At 44.0% G+C, this 21,731-nt stretch overlaps 1 protein-coding gene and 1 long non-coding RNA gene across 3 annotated transcripts in view; one reads left to right on the top strand and one right to left on the bottom strand.

Moving 5' to 3' along the window:
* LOC107372330 (inactive pancreatic lipase-related protein 1) overlaps positions 1-8,767 on the bottom strand; it is a 12,591-nt gene extending 3,824 nt beyond the window's left edge. The window contains exons 1-8 of the mRNA XM_054734392.2: positions 8,611-8,767; positions 7,628-7,779; positions 7,252-7,371; positions 6,951-7,085; positions 4,179-4,287; positions 3,608-3,727; positions 3,416-3,532; positions 1,508-1,626 (exon numbers count right to left, since the gene is read on the bottom strand). Coding sequence (XP_054590367.2) covers positions 1,508-1,626; positions 3,416-3,532; positions 3,608-3,727; positions 4,179-4,287; positions 6,951-7,085; positions 7,252-7,371; positions 7,628-7,779; positions 8,611-8,665 — 927 coding nt within the window. The 5' untranslated portion in view covers positions 8,666-8,767. The remainder of the gene's footprint in view (positions 1-1,507; positions 1,627-3,415; positions 3,533-3,607; positions 3,728-4,178; positions 4,288-6,950; positions 7,086-7,251; positions 7,372-7,627; positions 7,780-8,610) is intronic.
* Positions 8,768-8,864: 97 nt separating this feature from the next.
* LOC129154600 (uncharacterized) lies at positions 8,865-21,438 on the top strand. 2 transcript variants are annotated; one of them, XR_011515572.1, is made up of 4 exons: positions 8,865-9,146; positions 9,216-9,258; positions 10,879-12,125; positions 21,332-21,438. It is a non-coding gene; the product is annotated as an uncharacterized lncRNA (long non-coding RNA). The 2 variants fall into 2 exon arrangements; XR_008559884.2 differs by lacking the exon at positions 21,332-21,438 and having other exon boundaries at positions 10,879-15,673.
* The last annotated feature ends 293 nt before the right edge of the window (positions 21,439-21,731 follow it).

The following is a 21,731-nucleotide window of genomic DNA, read 5'->3' as shown; positions in this document are numbered from 1 at the left end:
TTTCTCTATGTAAACATCAAAGGAAGCAGAAAGGAAAGACAATGGAAAATGTTTAAAGGGAAGAAAACATAGACCAAAATGGAAAATAGAAGAAAAAACTGAAAGGCAAAAGTACAGGAGCACTGACAGGACGAAGAAAGCAGAGCAAATACTGAAGGCACTCAAAAAGAGATAAAGACAGGAATAAAGAAGAGGACTAATGAAAAGTGAAAATAACTCATGTTAGAAGAGGGGAGAGTTTCACAAATCCAGTTAAAGATAAGATTGTCGACAATTTCGTGTAAGGGGGCCCATGTCTGTGTTCGCCTTGGGCCCCCAAATTGCTAAATCCGCCATTAACCAGGGCCAAGGGCCTTCAGTCACATTCTAACATCACACAAAGTCATGTTCGAAGTTTACGTTCATTTTCATGTTTACACTTATTTTCTGTTGAAACAGTCAAAGAGAGACTTTAACCTTTAACCCGACTGAACAGGCAACATGAAGACTTCTCTGTCTGGTTTTAACGGCTTTGAGAGGCACCTGCACGTTGTGGGTTAATACGGCTCAGGATCACTCCAGTGATGCAAGGGTGCCTCCAGAAATTTTTGATGGGGTGGCCAGATGGGGCCAAACAAATTTTTGGGGTGGCACCCCAAATTGAACCTTGTGGTAACTCTGGAAGAGTTTAGCCTGTAGCTGCATTACTGCATTGCTCCTTTATTCATTTTTATTAAAAAAGCAGTACGTATCCAAAACATTTAACTTAAATTTTACAAACGCAAACACTTCAGAAAAGTACATTTCAGTTACTTAAAATGTTTTTGCAAACCGTTTCTCAGCGGCCATTATGTTTATGTTTATGTATTTAGCAGACACTTTTGTCCAAAGTGACTTACAAGTGATGATCGGCATGTTGCCCTTGAGGCTAACAACAACAATAACAACAACTTACATCAATCATGGAGAGTAGGGAACAAGGAGTGGACAGTAGAGAGGGGGGACGGGTGCAGGGAGGGTGCTAGATAAGAAGATGCTCTCTGAAGAGCAGGGTCTTCAGGAGTTTCTTGAAAGTCGAAAAGGAAGCCGCTGTTCTGCTAGTGCTTGGAAGGTCATTCCACATTTGTGGAACGATGCATGAGAAGAGTCTGGATTGTCCTGAGCGTGGTGTAGGCACTGCTAGCCGACGATCCTGTGATGACCGCAGCGGCCGGGCCGGGACGTAAGCCTTTGCAAGAGGATTCAGGTAGATGGGAGCCGCACCATGTCGGACTTTGTATGCTAGTGTTAGCAATTTGAATTTGATGCGTGCTGCTAGCGGTAGCCAGTGGAGCTCAATGAACAGAGGGGTGACATTAACATCACACATTTATAAAAATAAAAAAAAAGCAGGCCGGAGACTTGTTGGTACTTTGGACACCCCCAGCTGCCGTTGTTCAGCAACAGCAAGGTAACTGTAAGACTATGAAATATGTGAGCTGCTTTCACTGGTAAACTCTGTGTTTAAGTAGCAGAACCGAAGCCTTACGTCGGCGAAGTCGTCCTTGTTGGAGCACGGGAAGCCCACGAAGCCCTGGGATTTACTGATGCTCTCAGTGTAGTACTGATAGGCTCGGACGTGGTTGCAGCCATCGAAGCTTTTCGACCCTGGAGAGAAAGTCAGAGGAAGTCTGATGTTAGACTCTTGCTGTTCAGATGATTCAACAGGAAGACGTGTCTACAGGAGAGCACCAGAGTGTTTTCTACAGGAGCTGTCTAATGGTGCGCTAGTGTCACCTGATCAAAGGAGCATAATTTGATTGGCTACAAACTGCTCGACTCGTCTGGCTCAGATTTGGCTTGGGTCACCAGAAGTTCAGGCAACATTTTTCTGACAAATTTGAAGTGAAAAAATAAATATTCATAAAAATCTGCACAAGAAAACCTTCTGTCATCAATCTAAAATGTTTTATTCTGATGAGACTAAAAAGCCGATGTCCTCTTCATGGGATGGGGTGTTGTGTCTGAGCTCCAGGGGACAGAAGAGAGGGGAACATTGGGACTCCAGGAGGACAGACACCCTGATCTGATGTCTCGGGTTTGAAAGTGAGACCTGATCACGCTGGGTTGAGTTTTGTTTTCTCTGCAGCTACACCAGGCACTCCAGGATCTCCAGCTATGCTGCCCCGCCCCCTGCCTCCCTCTCTTATCTATCAGATCAAAGGTGGTGGATTCAGCTGTGACAACACGCCACCTGCTGCTCCGCCCACACGGTCCTAGGCATGGCACCAATGCTGCTACTTGATCCTCGCAGCACATTTCAGAAGAAGGCCGGCGTCCTCCACTGCTCAAACGCGTCCGGCGGGCCTCGGCTCAGCTCGGGGTTTCTCCCCAGGTTTTCCATTGGGATGGCTTCAGTATTCCCTGGGCTCCTAGCACTTACGTACACGGGTCGTTATGTGAGGGGTGGCAGCAGCCACGCCTCCTCCTGAGAACACCTGATTTGCATCAGTCAGAGGTCACATCATGTGTTCAGAACAAGTCGTTAGGACATGGAAAGTTAGATCGCTCTCTAACTTTACTTAATTAATTCTAGTTTTGACTGATTTAACATTTAAATTGTCTCAGGTGGGTCAAATAAGAGGCAGAACCTTTGAACCCGGTAACAGGTTCTCATAAGCACATCAGAACCCATTTCTGAGTGAAAACACATTCATGATTAAGTCTCTAGATTTGATCTTATCAGAATTTTCTGGATTACCAGACCCACTGGGGTCCAGGCACTGCAGATTCTCGTGACCCGGCAGAACTCTGGATCTCTGTGAGCATCGGTTCCTACCAGCTCTCCTTCAGTTCCTCCTCTGTAAACATCTCTGTTTGACCTCCAGACTTCCTCTCTACTGGGATCCCGCTCACATGGTGCCTCTCATCCTTTCCTACGACTGCAGGACCCAGAACCTCCAGGTGTTGCTGGGCTCTGCAGCTTCTAGGAGACGGTGCTTCATCTGACGGGAATATGAGGTCTTCAGGGTCCAAACGGACGTTTATGGAAACTGATTCAGGTGAAATCAGGAAGGATAAAATCTGGAGTCTGTATTTTTCCAGACTCAACCATAAATGTGATTCCAGAAAAACAGGAAGCAGGAAACGTTCAGAACGTCTGGATGAACTTTGATAAGTCTGGTCTGTGTCTTTGCCCATCAGAAATGTCAGACACCTTCTGAGACTGGAATCCATTTTAATATTGAGGACATCCGTTTCATTGTTTTTGCCAAAAGGGATGACAGGGTCGTTTAAAGGACCCCAGTGGGTGTTTGATCCGTCTGCAGCAAAACTGCCTCAGGACGTTCCTCAAACACAAAAACAGAGACTAGTGGTGACTATCATGTTCATAACGACCGTAGAGGATCGGTTAGTGGGTTTGAGTCCATCCCAGTCATCACTGGGATTATCTCACCGTCCCAGATGGAGTCCAGGTCGGTAGGACGTCCAGAGTTTGCAGAGCAGCCGCGCATCAGCTCCCCTCCATTTGGGAAAAACTCTAGATGACCCACGTGTTCTGTCATGCCGAGACCTGCAGGAGCCACAGCGGAATAAAGACCACAGCTGTTCAAATGTCCTTAAACATTTGGAATTTGGGAATATCCACCAAGTTTGGAGTTAAAAGGAAGCCCGTCGGTGTGGATGACATCCACAAAGGCGGCGTCGCTGGTGTCCAGACGCACACAGGCGTCCGTGCCCTGGAAGTATGGTTCTGCTGGGTCCAGGCCTACGCAGACACGGAACAGAGATCACAATGCTGAACCAACATGGAATAAAGTCGAGACACAAACTTGATTAGCTGCTTCCAAACACGTAAAAACTCAGATTTTTTAACACTCATTAGCTTTAAAGCACAGAACTTGCATCATGCAGTGTGATAAATGCACGTCAGAACTCTCTCTCTCCTCCTTTAATCTGAATCCCGCTTGACCACGAATGTCTGCTTTTCACATTTAATCTCCTCACAAGGATTCATGGATGTTTAGGAATGATAATCTTTAGTTTAGCACAAATTTGAACAAGTTATGAAAGCAACCAGGGAGAGACAAGATTATCAAACGGGAAACGAGGTTAGGTGAGCTAAAGTGAGATTAAATTAGCCCCCCCCCCCCCCCCCCACCCCCCCCCACCCCCACCCCAGCTGCTTCTAGTCCACCTGAGGACTGAGGAAGGGTCACCTGAGATCCGGGGCAGACCAGGAATTCTGCTTCCAACCTCTCCAGCTGCGTGAGCTCCCAGGCTGTGTCCGATGATGTGGAACTTATCGACGGTCTGGTTAAAATGTACCTGCATGAGAGCAGATGTTCTTACAACACACACACACACATAAAGTTTAACCTTCAACTGGTGTGTGTTTGTGTGTGTGAATGTGTGTGTGTGTGTGTGTGTGTGTGTGTGTGTGTGTGTGTGTGTGTGTGTGTGTGTGTGTGTGTGTGTGTGTGTGTGTGTGTGTGTGTGTGTGTGTGTGCGTGCGTGCGTGCATGTGTATTTGTTAATGAGTGGGTGTGTGGGTGTTCATAAGTTTGTGTGTGTGTGTGTGTGTGTGTGCGTGTGTGTGTGTGCGTGCGTGTGTATGTTCATGTGTGTGTGTGTGTGTGTGTGTGTGTGCGTGCGTGCATGTGTATTTGTTAATGAGTGGGTGTGTGGGTGTTCATAAGTTTGTGTGTGTGTGTATGTGTGTGTTTGTGTGTGTGTGTGTGTGTTTGTTCATTTTGTGTGTGTGTTCATGTGTGTGTGTATGTATGTGTGTGTTTTCATGTGTGTGTGTATGTACTTGTCTATACATCATACTGAGGACCAGTGATGGTTATGTGCTCATTTCTGAATGGAAAACCGCACATGAACACCTCAGCGCAGCACTTCCCCAACAGAAATGTGTAACTATTTCAGGCAGAGTAACTCGGGTAAGTGAAGGTTTATAAGATAACTTTAAGAACATTTGGGATCGGTTTGAGTCTTCAGCTGTGTTTAGAATAAGTGCCACATGAATAAAGGATGAAGAACTCAGAATAAATCAACATCCATGCCTGTCCTCGTCATACTGCTGTATGAACCCTCCAGACTGAATGTTGATGATAATTAAGTTAAACGATCAGCAGACATTAACGTCCAGGTGAGGCTCAGTTGCATTCATGACAACTCTCACCTTGTAAATCTGAGTCACAACAACGTGTTGGCATAAGGAATCAGTTTCAGTTGGCAGGACATTCGGTGCTATAAAATATCTGCAAAACGCTGCATTACTCGGCTTACCATACCCCCCCCCACACACACACACACACACACACGCGCGTGCGTATACCAGATGCCTTGACACTGATCTGCTGTTGACTGTAAAAGTGATATTGGTCCCCAGGAAGTAGCAGGGACGGTTGTAGACGGATCTGGTTGCACCCAAGCACGTTAGTTATGGGATGTCGGCCTGGCGCTGACATGATGCTGTCGGAGAAATTCATATCGAGGCATTTTGGTTTCAGTGTTTTTACTGTTATTTATCTCTCCCGGACTCAGCCACAGGCTTCTACTGGGATAGAGATGCCAAGCTATGGTAATAATATTAATAATCTGTAATAAATCAAAAGCATCAGCTGATTTCCTTACTGCTGATTTGTAATTCACATGAATCCTGATCTCTTTTAATTACAGATTTTAAATACAGCAGAAATACCAGCCTGGCCCAATGAGAGAAAACCATGAAGCATCGATACTGGCCACAGTTTAATGATAAAAATGTGGACCGAAACTTTTCTAATCACTTATTCACCACATAAGATTATCTACATAGGAATATTTTTAAAGCTAGGCTGAAGGTGGATCTTAGTCATGTTTTAATGTTCTGATCATTTTTGTTTTAAGGCTTTTTTTTTCTTTTACTGCATTTTAAATGTTGTGTTTCTGCATTTTACTATATTACTGTTTCAGTTGTTCTTAACTCAGTTCATCATCTTGGATCACCTCGAGTGGGGGTAGGAAGGGGCTTTATAAATAAAGTTGAATTGAATATCATGTCTGTATGTTCAGACATGGCCAAATAATAACATAACATTCTAAATGTTCATTTTTATTACTAAAGCTAAACAAGCTAGCTCAAAACCTTTTTCATGCCTCCTAAATAAGTAAAGTTTACTAATTGGTTAAATTAATTATGTAAAGTTTACTAATAATTATGTAAAGTTTACTAATTGGTTAAATTAATTATGTAAAGTTTAAAACAGTAAAAATGGCGAGAAACGCTGGCAGCGAATGAGTTAACATTCTTCTAACATCATTTAGATATAAACAAACAAAAAAACTTACAAAGTGTGTGTGTGTGTGTGTGTGTGTGTGTGTGTGTGTGTGTGTGTGTGTGTGTGTGTGTGTGTGTGTGTGTGTGTGTGTGAATATCCTGTCAGCTCCAGGTGAGTTCTGAGTTCTCTTTGGCTTCTGTAGAAACTTCTAAATCTTCAGTAAACATTTTTATGATTAAACTCATATTTCTTTACTATTTTCTGACTTCATCTAAATTATTTTTGCCAAAAGAGCTTAAATTTCTCCTTCATGGGAGAATAAATGTTTTCTTTTAGAATTCTCAGTAACCCCATACAATTAAAGTCCCTTTAATAACGTTACCTAGAGCATTATTAGGCATTTATAAGCTAATAAATAACGTACTAAAACTGGTCTTTGGTCGTTCTGCCGTCTCTGAGTTTTTTCCACGTTACCTGATGAAGGTGCCACCTGGTACCTAACGCTTTGGGTGGGCGGAGCCAGAACTACAACTTCACCATATGACCTGATGAACATCTGCTGCTGTGCGTGCTCAGGGTTTGGTCATCAGCACAAGAGCGGGTATAGCAAGATCAAAGTTTATCATTTCTTGTTCTGATGATTCTGAAAAATCATGTTCATCAGAGGAAACTCGTCTTCATTTACGGAAGTTTCTCTGACAGGTGGTGCAGAGCCATAGTTACCATGAGGAAGGTGATCATGAAGGCCACCTGGGCAGCGACCACCCTGGCGTTATTAGCAGCCTGAGCATAACGAGTCTTCACACCTTTCTTCCACTCCACAGCGATGCAGTTCACGTTCTCCCTCTGGACCACCGCCTGCAGCCCACAGAGACGTGTCAGCAGGAGTCCTTCAGCAGGTGAGCATTTATTCACACCTGGTTTCAGACTCCGGTCTGGATCAGAGACCTCAAGGTGTGTGTGTGTGTGTGTGTGTGTGTGTGTGTGTGTGTGTGTGTGTGTGTGTGTGTGTGTGTTCCCTTACTTTACACATGTCCTGAGGCCAGTTTTCATCATTCTTTTTCAAGTATCCTGGAATGACGAAGCGGGATTTTCTCCTCCCGCCGTAGTTGGACACATCGATGCTTTCGTCCGGTTTAATCTCCTGATAATTTCAGAGAAACCAAAGATAAAAGATATAAAAACACACAAAGTATTACATACTTTTCCTATCGTTGATTCAGCATCCGCTAAGCTGTTTTGTCTCTTTCTACTTCCTGTGGAGTAAAACAATGACCCCTCCCAGATTAAATGACATCATAGTTTAGCCTGTGACTCACTGGTTTCCCCCAACTGTGAAAGCAACTATATAGCACCACAGCAACAGATGATGGGTTGTCTTGGCGACGCAGTAGTCTGACCTGATAGTAGCGGTTCGCCTGAGTGAAGAGGAGGAAACGGGTCCCGACGTCCTCGGGGTGCCAGGGAACCAGGCCCACGGGTCTCTGCTGGGTGCCTCCCCAGGGAGGGTGGTCGTTGAAGCAGCCCAGCTTATCATAGCACACCTCAGCCGCTGCGAATGTGAGGAGTTTACCTAGACAAGCTTCCTTCTCCTGGAGCTACGTCCACAGAAACCCACTAAGCTTTAACCCACAGCTAGCAGGCCCCCTCAGCGGGACGAGCCAGCACACCTGGATGGTGCAGCAGCAGAGGCCGAATCTGGGTGTCCTGCTGTTGTTCAGCTCCTTATAAACGAGGCCTTTAGCTCAGGAAGAGCAGGGCTAAAATCATCAAGTAGAAAAGTATCGTGGTCTATCGTTTTTTAATTTTACAGCTCAGAGTGGCCTGGTTAAAATCTGATTATCAACAACCTGAGAGAGACGAAGTTCCACCTCGAGGGCCACAAAAGGCCCCCGGGCCGTACTTTGGACACACTTGCTTTCACCAGAAGGTCAGCTGCTTGTTTCTGTTGTTTTATCTTATTTTAATATTCTCTAAATTAATAACTAGTGAACCATAAATACACACACTACTGTCAGTTTCACTTGACATCATTGTTACTTTGGAGTGCTCTGTGACCCTTGTTAAAGTCCCATTAGTCATCACCACACTGGTGAACTTCATCTCTGCATGTGACCCGTCCCCGTGGGAAGCGGTGAGCTGCAGCACTGGCTGTGCTCGGGAACTGTTTGGTGGTTTAAACCTCGTTGCCTTAAACAAACGAAAATTGATCTTTTAAATCGTTTTTTCTTCTTGTGTGAAAGTCAAATGTTGATTATTACAGATTCGACTAGACCAGAGTAAAAATCAGCAACATGAGAATATTTCATTAATCTTCACGAATGAATCAGAAAGCAGGCTTTAAATCTGCTGAACTGAATCGTGAATCGTGGTTTTTTTTTACCTTTAAATGTTCCGATGATGAAGCTGAAGAGACTCAGCCTCCACATTAGAGTCATCTCTATGGAAGCGCAGGACGAACAGCACACCTGATGGGTCGACACGCACCTGGAACGGACCAGCAGTTTGTGAACCAGCTTCCGTCTGCCAGCTGATTATCCGTCCTGGACTGGGAAGCACGCAGGTGTGAGAAACATTCATGCTGATTCAGCTTCTGTGGTTACTGGGAGGGAGCAGAGAAAGCTGCTGGAACACTGGAGCCTGGAGAACGTCCAGCAGGAACATGGAATGGTTTTCACACGACAGTAATTGGTCCTGCTCCTGCTCAGATTAGTTCTACTTGGTCTTCCAGGGCCACCGTCCAGCCTGCAATAGAGGTTTTCTCTGCTCCAACACAACTGGCCTTAACCAGCAGGTGATCGACAGGCTTCTGCAGAACCTGATGGCCTGCTGAACAGGTGTGATGGAGCAGAGAAACAACTCAAACATGCAGGGTGGAGGCCCTGTTGGACAGGGTTGGAGACTCCTGCTCTAACTCAGGTCAGATATTAATTATTCCTCATCTACGATCTAAACTATCGCATTAAAAGCACAAACTTTCCCCACCAGGCCAGGAAGCTGCCCATCATCCTACCAAAATAAAAGTGGAATGGTGAGATCTACCAAGTCTTTTATTTTGTTAGGTTACTTCTGTTTTACTGCTGGATTTACATGTTTTAACTTTTTATAAGTCAATAATTAAAACATTTAACATTATTATAACATTCTAACATATGTTTATTATTGCTTTTTATTTACATTTGATGCAAATTATAACTTAATAAATGAATATTTGGTCTAATATTTAAACATTCAGATGTAATATATTTAATTTTGAAACAAATGTGATGTAAATGGGGGCAAAATGTTTTACTTTACAGTCTCCATTAGAGACGGTTCGTTTGTGTTTATTCTGGTTTTTATTTCTGACAGAATAAACCCTGAATGGATGCAGTGTTGTTTACCTCCAGCTGTCCAATAGATGGCGCTAGACAGCAGCAGAGACACGTGTGAAGTCAGCTCACAATAGTGATCGAATATCTTATTAGTTATCTGATTTTAATTTAACTTTGTGTTCAAATGTTTAAAAAAATAATCACTTTATTTTGAAGCTTCAATCAGATGAAGAAGAATCTTCTCTAATGAGCCGATGACCTGTAAAGAGATTCAGTTCAAACAGCGCCAGCTGCAATAAATACATAAATAATAAGCATAATTATGTAAACAATAAACACGTGTTGGATCTGATGGTATAAACATGGAGATTTAATCTCATAATCTCAGCAGGTTTTGTGGTTTTTAGGTTTTAGGTTCAGACGTGCGTCATGAAGCTCTTTATGTGAAGTATTCACATCAGGTGGTTTTTGCAGCGATCTAAAGCAGAGGGAGACGATCTTTACCAGATGATGCAGTGGGAATGTTGTCCCTCTCCTCGGTGAAGTGTTGGGATTCAAACCTGGGTTAATCCCTTGTGAAAACAGCCGTGCATGCACTCTGCTCTCCTGGATAAACACCAGCCAGAGGTTTCGGTCTAGAGTTTCTGCTGCAGGCAGAAAAAATGTTCTGTTCCAGTTTTCTCCACAGAAACATTTAAAAAAAATCATCAGGAATATTTTATTAGTGCAACAAATCTCATTAGAAAAGCAGAGTAGAGCCAGAGCCGGCTGCAGCTTCCACCGGACCGGTAACAGGAGTCGCGTTGGTTCTGAAGAGAGGTTCTGCTCTGTTCTCGGCCTGCTGGTGTCGGTTCTGAACTCCTCAGCTACAAACCAGCTTTTACATTAATGATTTACTGTTAAACCTTAAACTCAGAGTCATAATGTGTCTGTCTGAACATATTCTGGTCCAAACTGAACCACAGAAGGCAGAGTGATGCTTTGGATTTGTGTGGGAATAATCCGAAAGGTCAGGCAGGTCCTACAAGTCCGAGGCCGATGTTCTCCACCAGATTAACATGGAATGGTTCCACAAATGAAATGAAGCACAACGTGACACGTTAAAGCACACGAGACAAACAATCATGGATTACAGAAACAAGAGACAATAATAACAGTAGAGTGTAACTATTATATTATACAAGTATGTATATATATATATATATATATATATATATATATATATACATATACATATATATATATGTATGTATGTATTATAGTAACTCCCCATTTCATAAAGACTTTTACACCATTGTTTCCACATCTTTGACTGGTAACGTTTTACACTGACACAGGTTTTAGTATCCTGGTGGATGAGGAGAGATGACCGACGGAGCAGGGTGCTGGCCCGGTTTTCCTCCATAAGGTACAGCTCAACTTCAGAGGGGAGGAGGAGCTCAGAGTGGAGCCGCTGCTCCTCCCCATTAAAAGGAGTCAGCTGAGGAGGTCCAAACAGTTAGGATGCTTTCCTATGATGGGATCTGGAGCACTGGGAGGGAAGTTCAGAACCTGCTGGATGGGTCACATGTCCCCTTTGTGATCCGCCAGCAAAAGCAGTGGTTCCTGGTCCTCCTGCAACTCATGGCCACACAGGAACTACCTATCACACACACACACACACACACACACACGCACGCACGTATGCGTGCACACACACACACACACACACACACACATTCATGCGTGTGCACACACACACACACACATTCATGCGTGTGCACACACACACACACACACACACACACGCACGAGCACACACAACTTTTGCTTGCACTGTCGAGTATCTCTGAATATGTTTGACAGGAGCTACACTGAGCTGAGCAGCAGCAGAGCTGAGCTGACTCACTTAGTAGATGTACCAGCCACCAGGCCCAGCTGACACCACACTCAGGCTTAAGCCTCTAGTTCGGCCAACAGGCCCGGCCCAGCACAGGCTCCTCGGTACCAGCCACCAGGCCTGGCCTCAAGGCTCCAGACTCGGCACCAGCAATCACGGCTTGCACAGGATCAAGTTTCTAAACTACACCACCAGGAGAGGCCCAGGCTACAGCCTCAATACCTGATCCTGGCTCCAGGTTCAGTTGCCACGCCCGGCCCAGGAAGGTTCCGGCCTCCAGCACCAGCCACCAAGCCAGGCCCAGGCTCCAGCCTCAGCAGCAGCAGCAGAGCAGCAGTCTCCATCCCTGGCTTTTGGGTAAAGGCGACCTGGCTAAAGTTCCACTATTGTGTGTTGAATGTGTGGAAAAGAGGGAAGCAGGTAGAGGCAGAGATCAAAAGAGTTGAAGCAATAAGCTCCACTGTTGGTGTGGGGCCAGGCCCCAAGCAAGGCCTGAGTTTCACCACTGAGCCAAGACTCCACCATCAGCTACAGGCAACTCCCTAGATCTCTAGGACCAGGATCTACCATCAGCCTCTAACGTCCGCTGCACCTCCAGCCACGGGAAAAAAGCTTATTCACCAAGCCCTGGTCTCGTCATAAGCTACTGGCAAACCCTGGCTGAAGCTTCACTACCAGGCCCAGGCTCCATGACCAGCTAACAAGGTAGGCCTCCATGTACCACTGTTCATCAGTTCTGAAACTGCCATCTGCAAGGCTCTGAAACTTCTATAATCATGGTTACCAAGGAAGTAAAAAAAGACATTGAAGAACTGAAGGCTGCCATGAACATGATGGGTGAACAGCTGGGGACTATATCAAAACAGCAGTGCACCATTATGGGTTTAGTAGATGAAATTATGGCACTGAAAAAGATAAATGAGGAGCAACAAAGCAGAATAAATCTTCTGGAGACCCGGGTGTCGGACATGGAACAATACACCTGTATGAATGAAGTTGTAATCTCTGGCTGTCTCTTAAATCATCACGTGCCCATGTTGTGAAAGTGGAACAGAGAGAAGGGGAAGATAATGAACTGGGGTCTCATTTATCAAACATTGCGTAGAATCCTTACTAAAATCGTACTTAAGCTCAGCAAAAAACATGTAATTACGCCAAGCAGGTTTGTGATCTATCAAACATGGAGTACGCACAGCTGCACGCAATCTCTGCTTCATAAATCAGAGGCTATCTAGAAAGGTTCTCAGCTGCTTTTTAGTCACATCCCGCCCTCACCATGCCCACTTACTGCCATAAATAGGCAATGCAAAGTGCCTTGTGGATCTCATGCATATACATAAGCCGGCTGTTGCAGTGCTCCGCCAATGACGATGGCGACCGTAGATCAAGGCAGATCAAGGAAGCGCAATTTCACAGAAGCAGAAGTTTAGGTACTTGTTGGTGAGGTGGATAAATGAAAGGAAGTGCTTTTGCAACACAAATAAGAGAAAATCCACAGAGTGGCACAGCGTTGCTGAAGCCATCAATGTTGTGAGTTCTTCAGAGAGATCTGTGACGGATATAAAAAAATGGTCCAATTGGGATTCAATCCCCAGGTGAAAGTCACGCGCGCTAACCAGTCAGCTAAACAGAGATCTCCCGTGTACAAGTAGCCAGGGCGCATGATCAAGCGGGTCACAGTGACAGGACACACACACTGTCACAGACGCATGACATTCTGTCTCAGTCTGTCCCCCTGCTGATATTCTGCATTCCGTATTCTGCGCTTCAGGCTGTGTGTGTGTGTGTGTGTGTGTGCGCGCGCGCGCATGTGTGTGTGTGTGTGTGCGCGTGTGTGTGCATGTGTGTGTGTTTGTGTGTGTGTGCGTGTGGGGGGTCTTGTTCTGTGAGAAAATGAAGCAGTACAAGTGATAATGCTGCAGGATTGCATAATTGTATCTTCTCAGCAGCAGCACTGCAGGTGCTCTCCATGTCCAACATGTGCGTAAGCCAGATCCTTAGTCAACTTAAAGTTGCACACATTTTTCTGCTAAGTTTTCTTTCATAAATCCCAAAGTTTGCGTGGAAAGTTGCTTACGCAGTTTTCCGACCCTGTTTTCTGCGTAAGCAAGCTTGATAAATGAGGCCCCTGGACAATTCAGCTGAAGCCCAAGTAGTGAGGTATTTACAAAGTAGGAACATTCAGATAAACAGAAATCATATTGAAGCATGTCATACAATTCAAACCAGGAATCAGAAAGCTAAACAAGTGATCATTCTGCATCTCTATGTAATGATAGATTTAATTACATGTAATTAAAGACCATAAGACATTAAAAATCCATATCTAGTATGAATCCCATCTTACAAACACTGGGTTATTTAAATCAGAAGATTGGATCTTTTTATTACAGGGACTTTCTAATAACACTTTGCATTAACTGAGAGACAAGAGAAGAGAGAGAGACCTTCAAACGTTTAAGAAAATGTATTACTAAATGATTTTATACAATTTAACAAGACTAATTCTCTAATGATGGATGTTCTGTTGCAATGAAGTGTGAGGTGAATGGTGTGTGTGAATGATGTTAAATTCAGAACCCCCGCATCCGGAGAAGAGACGTCTGAGTGGGAGATGATGTTTTGCTCCTATATGATCAGAGTTTGAGACCCGTAGTCGTAAACACATGAGACGCCATTTTTGTCTCATCCAAATACCCTCAGTGAGACCTCCATGATGGATCCAAAATGCCCAGGTCCTCGGACCTTCCTTCCGGTACTGGAGCCAATGGTAAAGCGTCACAGCACGACAAACTAGTCCTTGGACAGTGTTGGGGTTATTAGGAGCGAACAATTAGTAAGCTTTAACTTCCTTTTGGATTCTTCAATAAATTCTGTAAATATGAGAATATTTACTGATTTATTAATTAATTAAGATATTCTTAGACATCTCTGGGGCACCACCCCGTTCTACTGGGGAAAAATTGAATCCAAAACTCTTATCAGTCTTTCTTGAAGTTCGTAGAATCCTTGGAGCAGAGACTTCTCTTCGACACAACAAAGCTACTGGAGACAAAAATCTGAATTTTATAACGTTTAATTAACAATTTGTCAAATGAATAAACAGTGGCATAAATGAATAATAACCATGTGATATAATAAAAGGATGTATATTCCAAATAATGTTCAAGGTGTTTTGTGTGTGTGTATGTGTGTGTGTGTTTCTAAAATGGAGTCTGTATACAAGATGGCTGACCCCTTTGTCTGGCTAAAGTGTGGGTGGCAACTTGCACTTTAACTTCCAAGGCACTTAGAATCAGTAGTAACTTAACCTTAAATCACTCAAAACATTTCAAAGGATCATGAAACAACACAAAAGATTAATCACAAATTAATATCTTTTAGTTTCACCACTTGGCCATAGTAGAAAACATTTAAAGATATTCAAACAATGATAAATAAGCAGTTTATTCTTTCAAAATGACCCGACGGACGTATTTGGGAACGAAAGAGGAACTCGTCTGGTAATTTGAAGCAATAGCGCGGTTTTATTGCTTATTCTACACTATAAAGGAAACGGGAGAAGGAAGAAGGAGAGAAAGAGATGAATTGAGTTTCTGATCACTAGAACAGCAAGGCGTCCCCCGCTGTTTGATTTGACGGTTCTCCGTGTTTCTCCGCAGTTTTCGGCGGCGTCCGTCGGTTTGATGCTTTCTCCGTTGTTTCTCCCCACGAGTGTTTCTCAGCTGGGCTGGACACAGAGCAAAGTTCCTTTTGTGCTGAGTTTGACAACTTACAGCGTCTCTGAGAGCTGGATGGAGCTCCGCTCGTTCCAAGTCAGGTCCTGATGGGCTTGTAGCTTAGCATTCCAGCGGTTCTGTGTTCGATCTGCTCCAGCAGTCAGCCTCCCGCTGGCTCACGTTGGTCAGAGGAGCAGCAACAGCGTGTCCTTCACAGCCAGTGAACTGGGCAAAAGAAAACGAAGTTTCTTTGTTTCGTTGATGATTTATGGCCTGAGTTCGCGGGAAAATTCCATGGCCTCCCGCACATGCGCAGAACGTGTTTCTGGTATTAGGCGGTGACACCATCTCAATGCTTCTTTGTGCAAAGCATCATGGGAAATGAAGTTTCTTGGCGCTGATGTGATTATTTGCTTTTCAGAGCAATTTAAGCACAGTCATTTTGGAGAAAATCACTGCATAGTAATTTCCTCATGAGGCCAGATCCTCAACAATAGTCTCCAGGTAAAAGCGACAGGTGTTTCACAGCATCAAAAAGAGACCCTCCTTGGGTCAGCGAGTTCAGATTTTATTCTGAAGGAACCGTTGCTTGGTTGGTAACAAAACAACCGAATTTTCCCAGCTTGATGGTTCTCAGCTTAAAAAGAGAAGTATAGATGACCTGTCCATACTTCACTTAACATGCGGTGAACTTCATGGGATCTTGAGAACTGAACTTAAGCTGGCGTTGGAACTGTTTTATTAATCTGGATGTTTTTGATTCTGGATGAATCAAAGCTGACAGATTTAATAAACACCACAGAGACTCGCCACGCTTCAGACGGGGAAGGTTCTGATTGGATCAGCACAGCAATGTGTCATGTGATTATTTACCTTACTATATCAGCGTGTCTAGTGACTAGATTAAGTCATTTACTTATTAAAAACATTAATCTTAATATTGGGATTTCACAGATCGGTCACATTGTATTATTGACTAATACTTGTTTTAGCTTCATTGAAAATAGACTTCTTTGATTTTGATAAAAGAAAAGTGTCTCTTCATCTTCTGTCTTCATTGCTGGAAAGTAAACAGTTTTCAAGCGAAAGCATGACCTTGAGGTTGTTTCATGCACTCTGGCGCTGTGTCAAAGGGAACTGTGGTTAGAGGATAAATAACCTTGAGGAATAGCTCCTTCATCACATTACATCTACAACAGGAAGAAGAAAACTGATTTACTCAGACAAAGCAAGAATTTGAAAGGGACACAGGTTTATCTTAATGAACATCTTTCAAAAAAGAATGCAGACTTGGCCAGGAGAGCTGGGTTTGTAAAGAAACAAGGGAAGATTCAAACTACATGGACTGCCAACTGTAAGGTTTATGGGCGTGTCCGAATCCACGGGAAGGATGCTTGTAAAAGAGCATTTTGAGGTTGATGACGTCACATCACAGCATCGAGTACTGTCAGAATTCTAAGAATACTCATTGTCGTGCCCTCAAACGCGTCCTCGCTCCTCCCACATTTCGAGGACGGGTCTGTTGTATCCTCACAGAACAAGGCTATCCCAGCATGCTTTGCGCGCTGGCTGTCGATTTTCAACAGGAAGAGAAAATGGTGAGAGCTACAAAGTTTTAAACCGAAGTTTGTTCAAAACTAGCCGTAGAAACCTAAAAAGCTTAAAGCGGTTCAGTTTATAGACATTTTATGTTTGTATATTTGTTTTTTAAATTGCATTTTAGGCAGAAATCAGCCAGAACGAGTTTGTATCGCAGGTCCCAGTTATTCCCGTGTGTGTGTGTGTGTGTGTGTGCGTGCGTGCGTGCGTGCGTGCGTGCATGCGTGCGTGTGTGTGTCTGCTCTGTCTTCTCCATCCCCAGTGAGTCGTGGAGGATGGCTGCTTATACTAGCCAGGATTCTCTGGAGGTTTCTTCCTGTTAAAAGGGAGTTTTCCTCTCCACTGTCGCTTTATGCTTGCTTAGTATGAGGATTGCTGTATAGTCACTGGCACTTGTCAGTGACTTGATGCAATTTACTGGGTTCCTTATATAGGAAACATTATTTCTGATTGGATTAATGAACTGACCTGAATTGGAATGTTTATTATGTGAAGTGCCTTGAGATGACTCTTGTCGTGATTTAGCGCTATATAAATAAACTTGAATTGAATTGAATGTATGATTTTGTACTTTAAGCAGCTAGGCCAAACCTGTTATTTTTTTCTCCATAGCCATTTGGATCATCGGTGACAGCTGAGTGAGGCGTGGTGCCCAGAGAGCTGCAGAGACCCTCTGACACAACCTTGGCCTCCCTGACGTCCGTGTCTCCTGGTTCGGTTGGGGCGGACTGAGGTGGAAAGACCTTCTCCCCTTCTTTCTCAACTCCATGCATGGAAGAGCAGCTCCTGATGTCCTTCTCATCCACAGTGGCGGCAGTGACATGGGGGTGGTCAGCAGTGTGAATCTGGTGAACATGATGGAGGACCTGCACCGGCTTCACCTTCTACACCCTCATATCACACTGTTGAGAACCGTTCTTCCTTCACAACCCAATGTTCCACTCACTCTGCAGCTCTCTGGGCCCCTTTTATTATTTAAAGTATTTTTTAAATGTCCCGACACTTTGTGTCCTGTTATTTTATAAAGTGTGACGTAAAAAAATAAATGTTTTTGCTCAATTACTGGAATTTCTTTGGTTAAGACAAAAAAGGAAGAATCATTTATGCCAAGTTGTTTCTACAACAGGCCTGTTTTAAGTCCAACAGTTTCTTAGCTGCCAATAGAAATGTGTTCTTTACTAACTTTACTTGGTTTAAAAATCTTACTAAAATAAACAGAGTGCCGTATTGCAAAACCAAATCATACTTGTTATGTAAATATTAGCTTTGTAGATATTTTTTACAGATCTATATCTGTGTGCTAAAAAAACCATAAACTTAAATGATTTGTCATTCTTTATTGAAAAACAATAAAATACAGGTATACAGAAAGTGTGGAAAAAGTGATAATGTGAAAGTATTGCTCTTTAAATGTAATACTATTTATCTTTAAAAAGAAAAACTCTAAAAATGTCCTGTACAGCAACATGACAGAAGAAAGGTGGTCTGTCTGTCAGAATGTGCTGAACAGATTTGCTCTATCAAGAGGAGCGTTTTGTGTAAAAGTTTATGTTATTGTAATATTGGTTTGGGTTATGTATCTGTGACACGATCCAGGTGGAATGGAAGGTGCCACTAACAGGGGCGGCGTTAGGCCCGGCTACTTGGGCTGAAGCCCCGGATGTTTCATGGAAAGCCCCGGATCTAAATCGCGGAAGTAACATGCAGTACCAAAGTCCAACAGAGAGGGAGCAGCTGGCAGTAGTTTGTATACAGCCTGCCTGAGCCTCCACCACTGAAGAAGCCCTTCAGCAGCCGGCTTCTTCTACACTCTCTGCCTGAAACGCATGAGTGAAGATGGACATAAGGACGTTTTTTAGACAAAAAGTACAACGACAGAACCCCAGCTTTGATGAGATTGGTGTTGACTCAGGTTTGTGAGTCTTATTTGAAAATATTTGTTGTGCTGCTGGTTTGCCTAAAGTTAGCTTACTATCAGGTAAAGTTGTTGGAGAAAGAAAGGGAATATTTACTATCATCTCACACTAAACACTAACAGGAACAATACTCTGCCCTGAAAATGCTTAATATGTAGCTTCAGACTAAAAATTATGTGGTACAAGACATATATGATGTTGACTAGTGCGTGTCACGTGTGTGCGTGTGTTAAGCCCCGGATGTTCTTCAGTCCTTAATCCGCCCCTGGCCACTAATATTAAAAGGATTAAAATAGGTTCTAAAAAAAACAAGGCAAGCAGTGCGACAGCCAAAGCAAATTAAAAAGGGACATTTATTACAAAACCCTGATGATGCCAAGGAAAAAAGCGTTCGATCGAGTGTGCGCAGGGCCCCAAGGGACAAAGCGGTCCAGTCCGGCCCTGCTGAGCTCTCGACCAAGGAATCTCCAAGGCCGGCATCGTCGTCTGGGAACCACAGGATCGCCGCATGGTGGATCCAATCCGCCTCCTCCTCGGCCCGGCCCCTGTGGCACACAACAACTCCGGCAGTAAATACGTCACCGGCAGTGGCGGCTGGCCAGAAGAGGGCGATAGGGCGCCGCCCTCCCAGTTTCCCCACTGTTTTTAATTTTTATTTTAAAAAATAAATAAATAAAATTAACAATAATCACATATTCTAAGTTAATTGTGTGTTTTGTAACAAAAATAAATCATATATATATATTGGTCTCTGCCGGTCTCTGGCGATCTCTGCCGGTCTCTGCCGAGCGGTGGAGGCTGTGTGCTGTTTTTCAATCGCCCAAACAAGACAGGACCGGTTGTCCAATTGCTGACAAGAAAATCAAAGGGTAGGAATGGGAATGTATCCAATCAGCGTCGACGTTGTTTCAGAACGTTTCAGAAGCATGATGGGCGATAGAGCTACCGCCAAGGCTTTCGTTGGTGTTCGGTAGAACTCGGAGAGTCTCGACTCCAGCACGTTTTTGGTCGTGACTCGTGACGGTCATGACGCAGACGTAGACATGGACGCCAGTGCGCCTACAACATGGGCTGTGTCTCAATTCAGGGTCTGCATCCTACGTCGGCCGGATTCGTCGGCCGGTTACGTCACAGCGCCGCGACTAGGCCTGTCCCAATTCAAAGACTCCTTCAAATGCGGTCGACGAATGCGGCCTTCTTTTCGCCTGAATGAAGGATGGGTCCGGTGTATCCTTCAATAGGTAGCATTTCCCAAGATGCCTTGCGGGCCGGCCAGCAGAAAAACTTAAAAACAATGGCGGACAGTGAAGCGGGAGCTGTCGGAGAGGATTGCGCATATAAATGTCAGTATAAACTTGAAAACTGTTAGGTTAAGGACTTTTTGTGACACATGAACGTTATTTTAGTTAGAAATGTTACAGTAAGAGTGCTTGTATTGCGGTCTCGGCTCGTATGTTCGGCCGCGCTCGGTGTCGTAATCCTCCCGCTACGTTCCCCCCTGATTTTAATAGAAGTTTGTATTTTAGGAACAAAAGAGAAAACCAGGGAAGTTATTAAGCTTAGGGCGGAGATGGACCACATGATCACCGGAGCAAAGTATTCGGCGGCTGTGGCATGGAGGTACAATAACATCTCATATTTTAAAAAAACTCGTTTGAGTTTATTTTTTTCTGCGAAAACATGAAAGGGATAACCCGTTGTCCTCTTTTCTCTTCCTGTTTCTTTTCTTACATGTTTGTTAAGACTATTATGGAGAAAATGGGCATCCAGGGGAAGGTGCCAGCGATGACCAGCTTCTGGATCTGATCAGGGAGGAATTGAGGCTGCAGAGGGAGGCAGAGCAGCAGAGGGCCCAGGAGAGAAGGGAGAACTTTGACAGCTTTTTACTTTGCTAGAAAAAATGGTTAAGGAAGATTAAACATGTACATATAAAAGAAATATCTAAATAAAATCAGTTCTGCATTAAACTCTTGAATTTTATTTTTGTTTACAAATGAGAATTGTTTACTAGAGGGTATCTGCTGGGTCTTGAAAAGTCTTAAAAGGTGACAAATCGGTTTTGGTCAAATTAAGACCCTTAGAAAGTATTAAAAACTATTATCACATCTTTGCTCAGGCTCAGCTTGTCTAAAGTATTTTCTCTGAATTAGCTCTCCAACAGTCAAGGAAATGATTAACCCCCAGAGACCCACGGTTGTAGTATTACAACATCAGATTTAAGTCCACAAAAATAAACCTTCCCCATTTTTTTCTTTTTAAAACAACATTTACATTGCTAATAGGTCCTATTGTTCAGTTCTGCAACACTATTGGCTGTTAAAATGTGTAAATAGGCCCGTTTATCTGGCCTAGAACAAAAAGTGAAAGGTTAAAAAAAGATTTTGCAGTTGTTTTCTAAATTTGGGTTTCTGGGGGTTAAAAAGCTAAATAAAACGTCGAGCTCCATCGTTCCTTCTCCCTTCTGCCCAGCGGTTCCACGGTTGCTAGGCGACGGAACGTTCGCCGAGGGAGTTCATGAAGGCTAGGCCTGTCCAAATTCACAGCCGTTAGCATCCGGTCTACCCGGCCGACGGAGGACGCAGCCCACGTCGGCTGGGTCCTTCGAAGGATGCAGACCCTGAATTGAGACACAACCGGATCTCAGCAGCCACTGAATTCAGTTCGGTCTCTTCTCCAGTATCCGTTCGAGAGGAGAACTATGGTGGAAAAACTTAATGTCAAAGAGCTTGGACCAGATCAGCCCGACGTAAAGATAAGCCAGCAGGAGAAGGAGAAGGGTAAACTGTACACACGACGCTTCTCCCAAAATTGGTACACCAGGAAGGCTTGGCTAGCTGGATGCAATCACACTAATACGTTATTTTGCTTTCTGTGTTTGTTATTCAAAACGGCTGGGATCCACAGAAGGTGGATGTGGAACTTGTGTCTCATTGGGGACTCCATTCATTCTCTGACTGGGGAATGCAGCGCATCAGTGCAGCAGCCAACAAAGAAACCGAGGACATTTGGACAGGGAGAACAGCAGCTGGGTGCAGAGGTAAGCTGTACATTACATTTCTGTAAACAAGACAATCAGA

The sequence above is a fragment of the Nothobranchius furzeri genome, chromosome 12, assembly GCF_043380555.1.
Source record: "Nothobranchius furzeri strain GRZ-AD chromosome 12, NfurGRZ-RIMD1, whole genome shotgun sequence".
NCBI classification, from domain to species: domain Eukaryota; kingdom Metazoa; phylum Chordata; class Actinopteri; order Cyprinodontiformes; family Nothobranchiidae; genus Nothobranchius; species Nothobranchius furzeri.
Note: the sequence above shows the minus strand (reverse complement) of the source record. Positions and strands in the feature narration are given on the sequence as shown.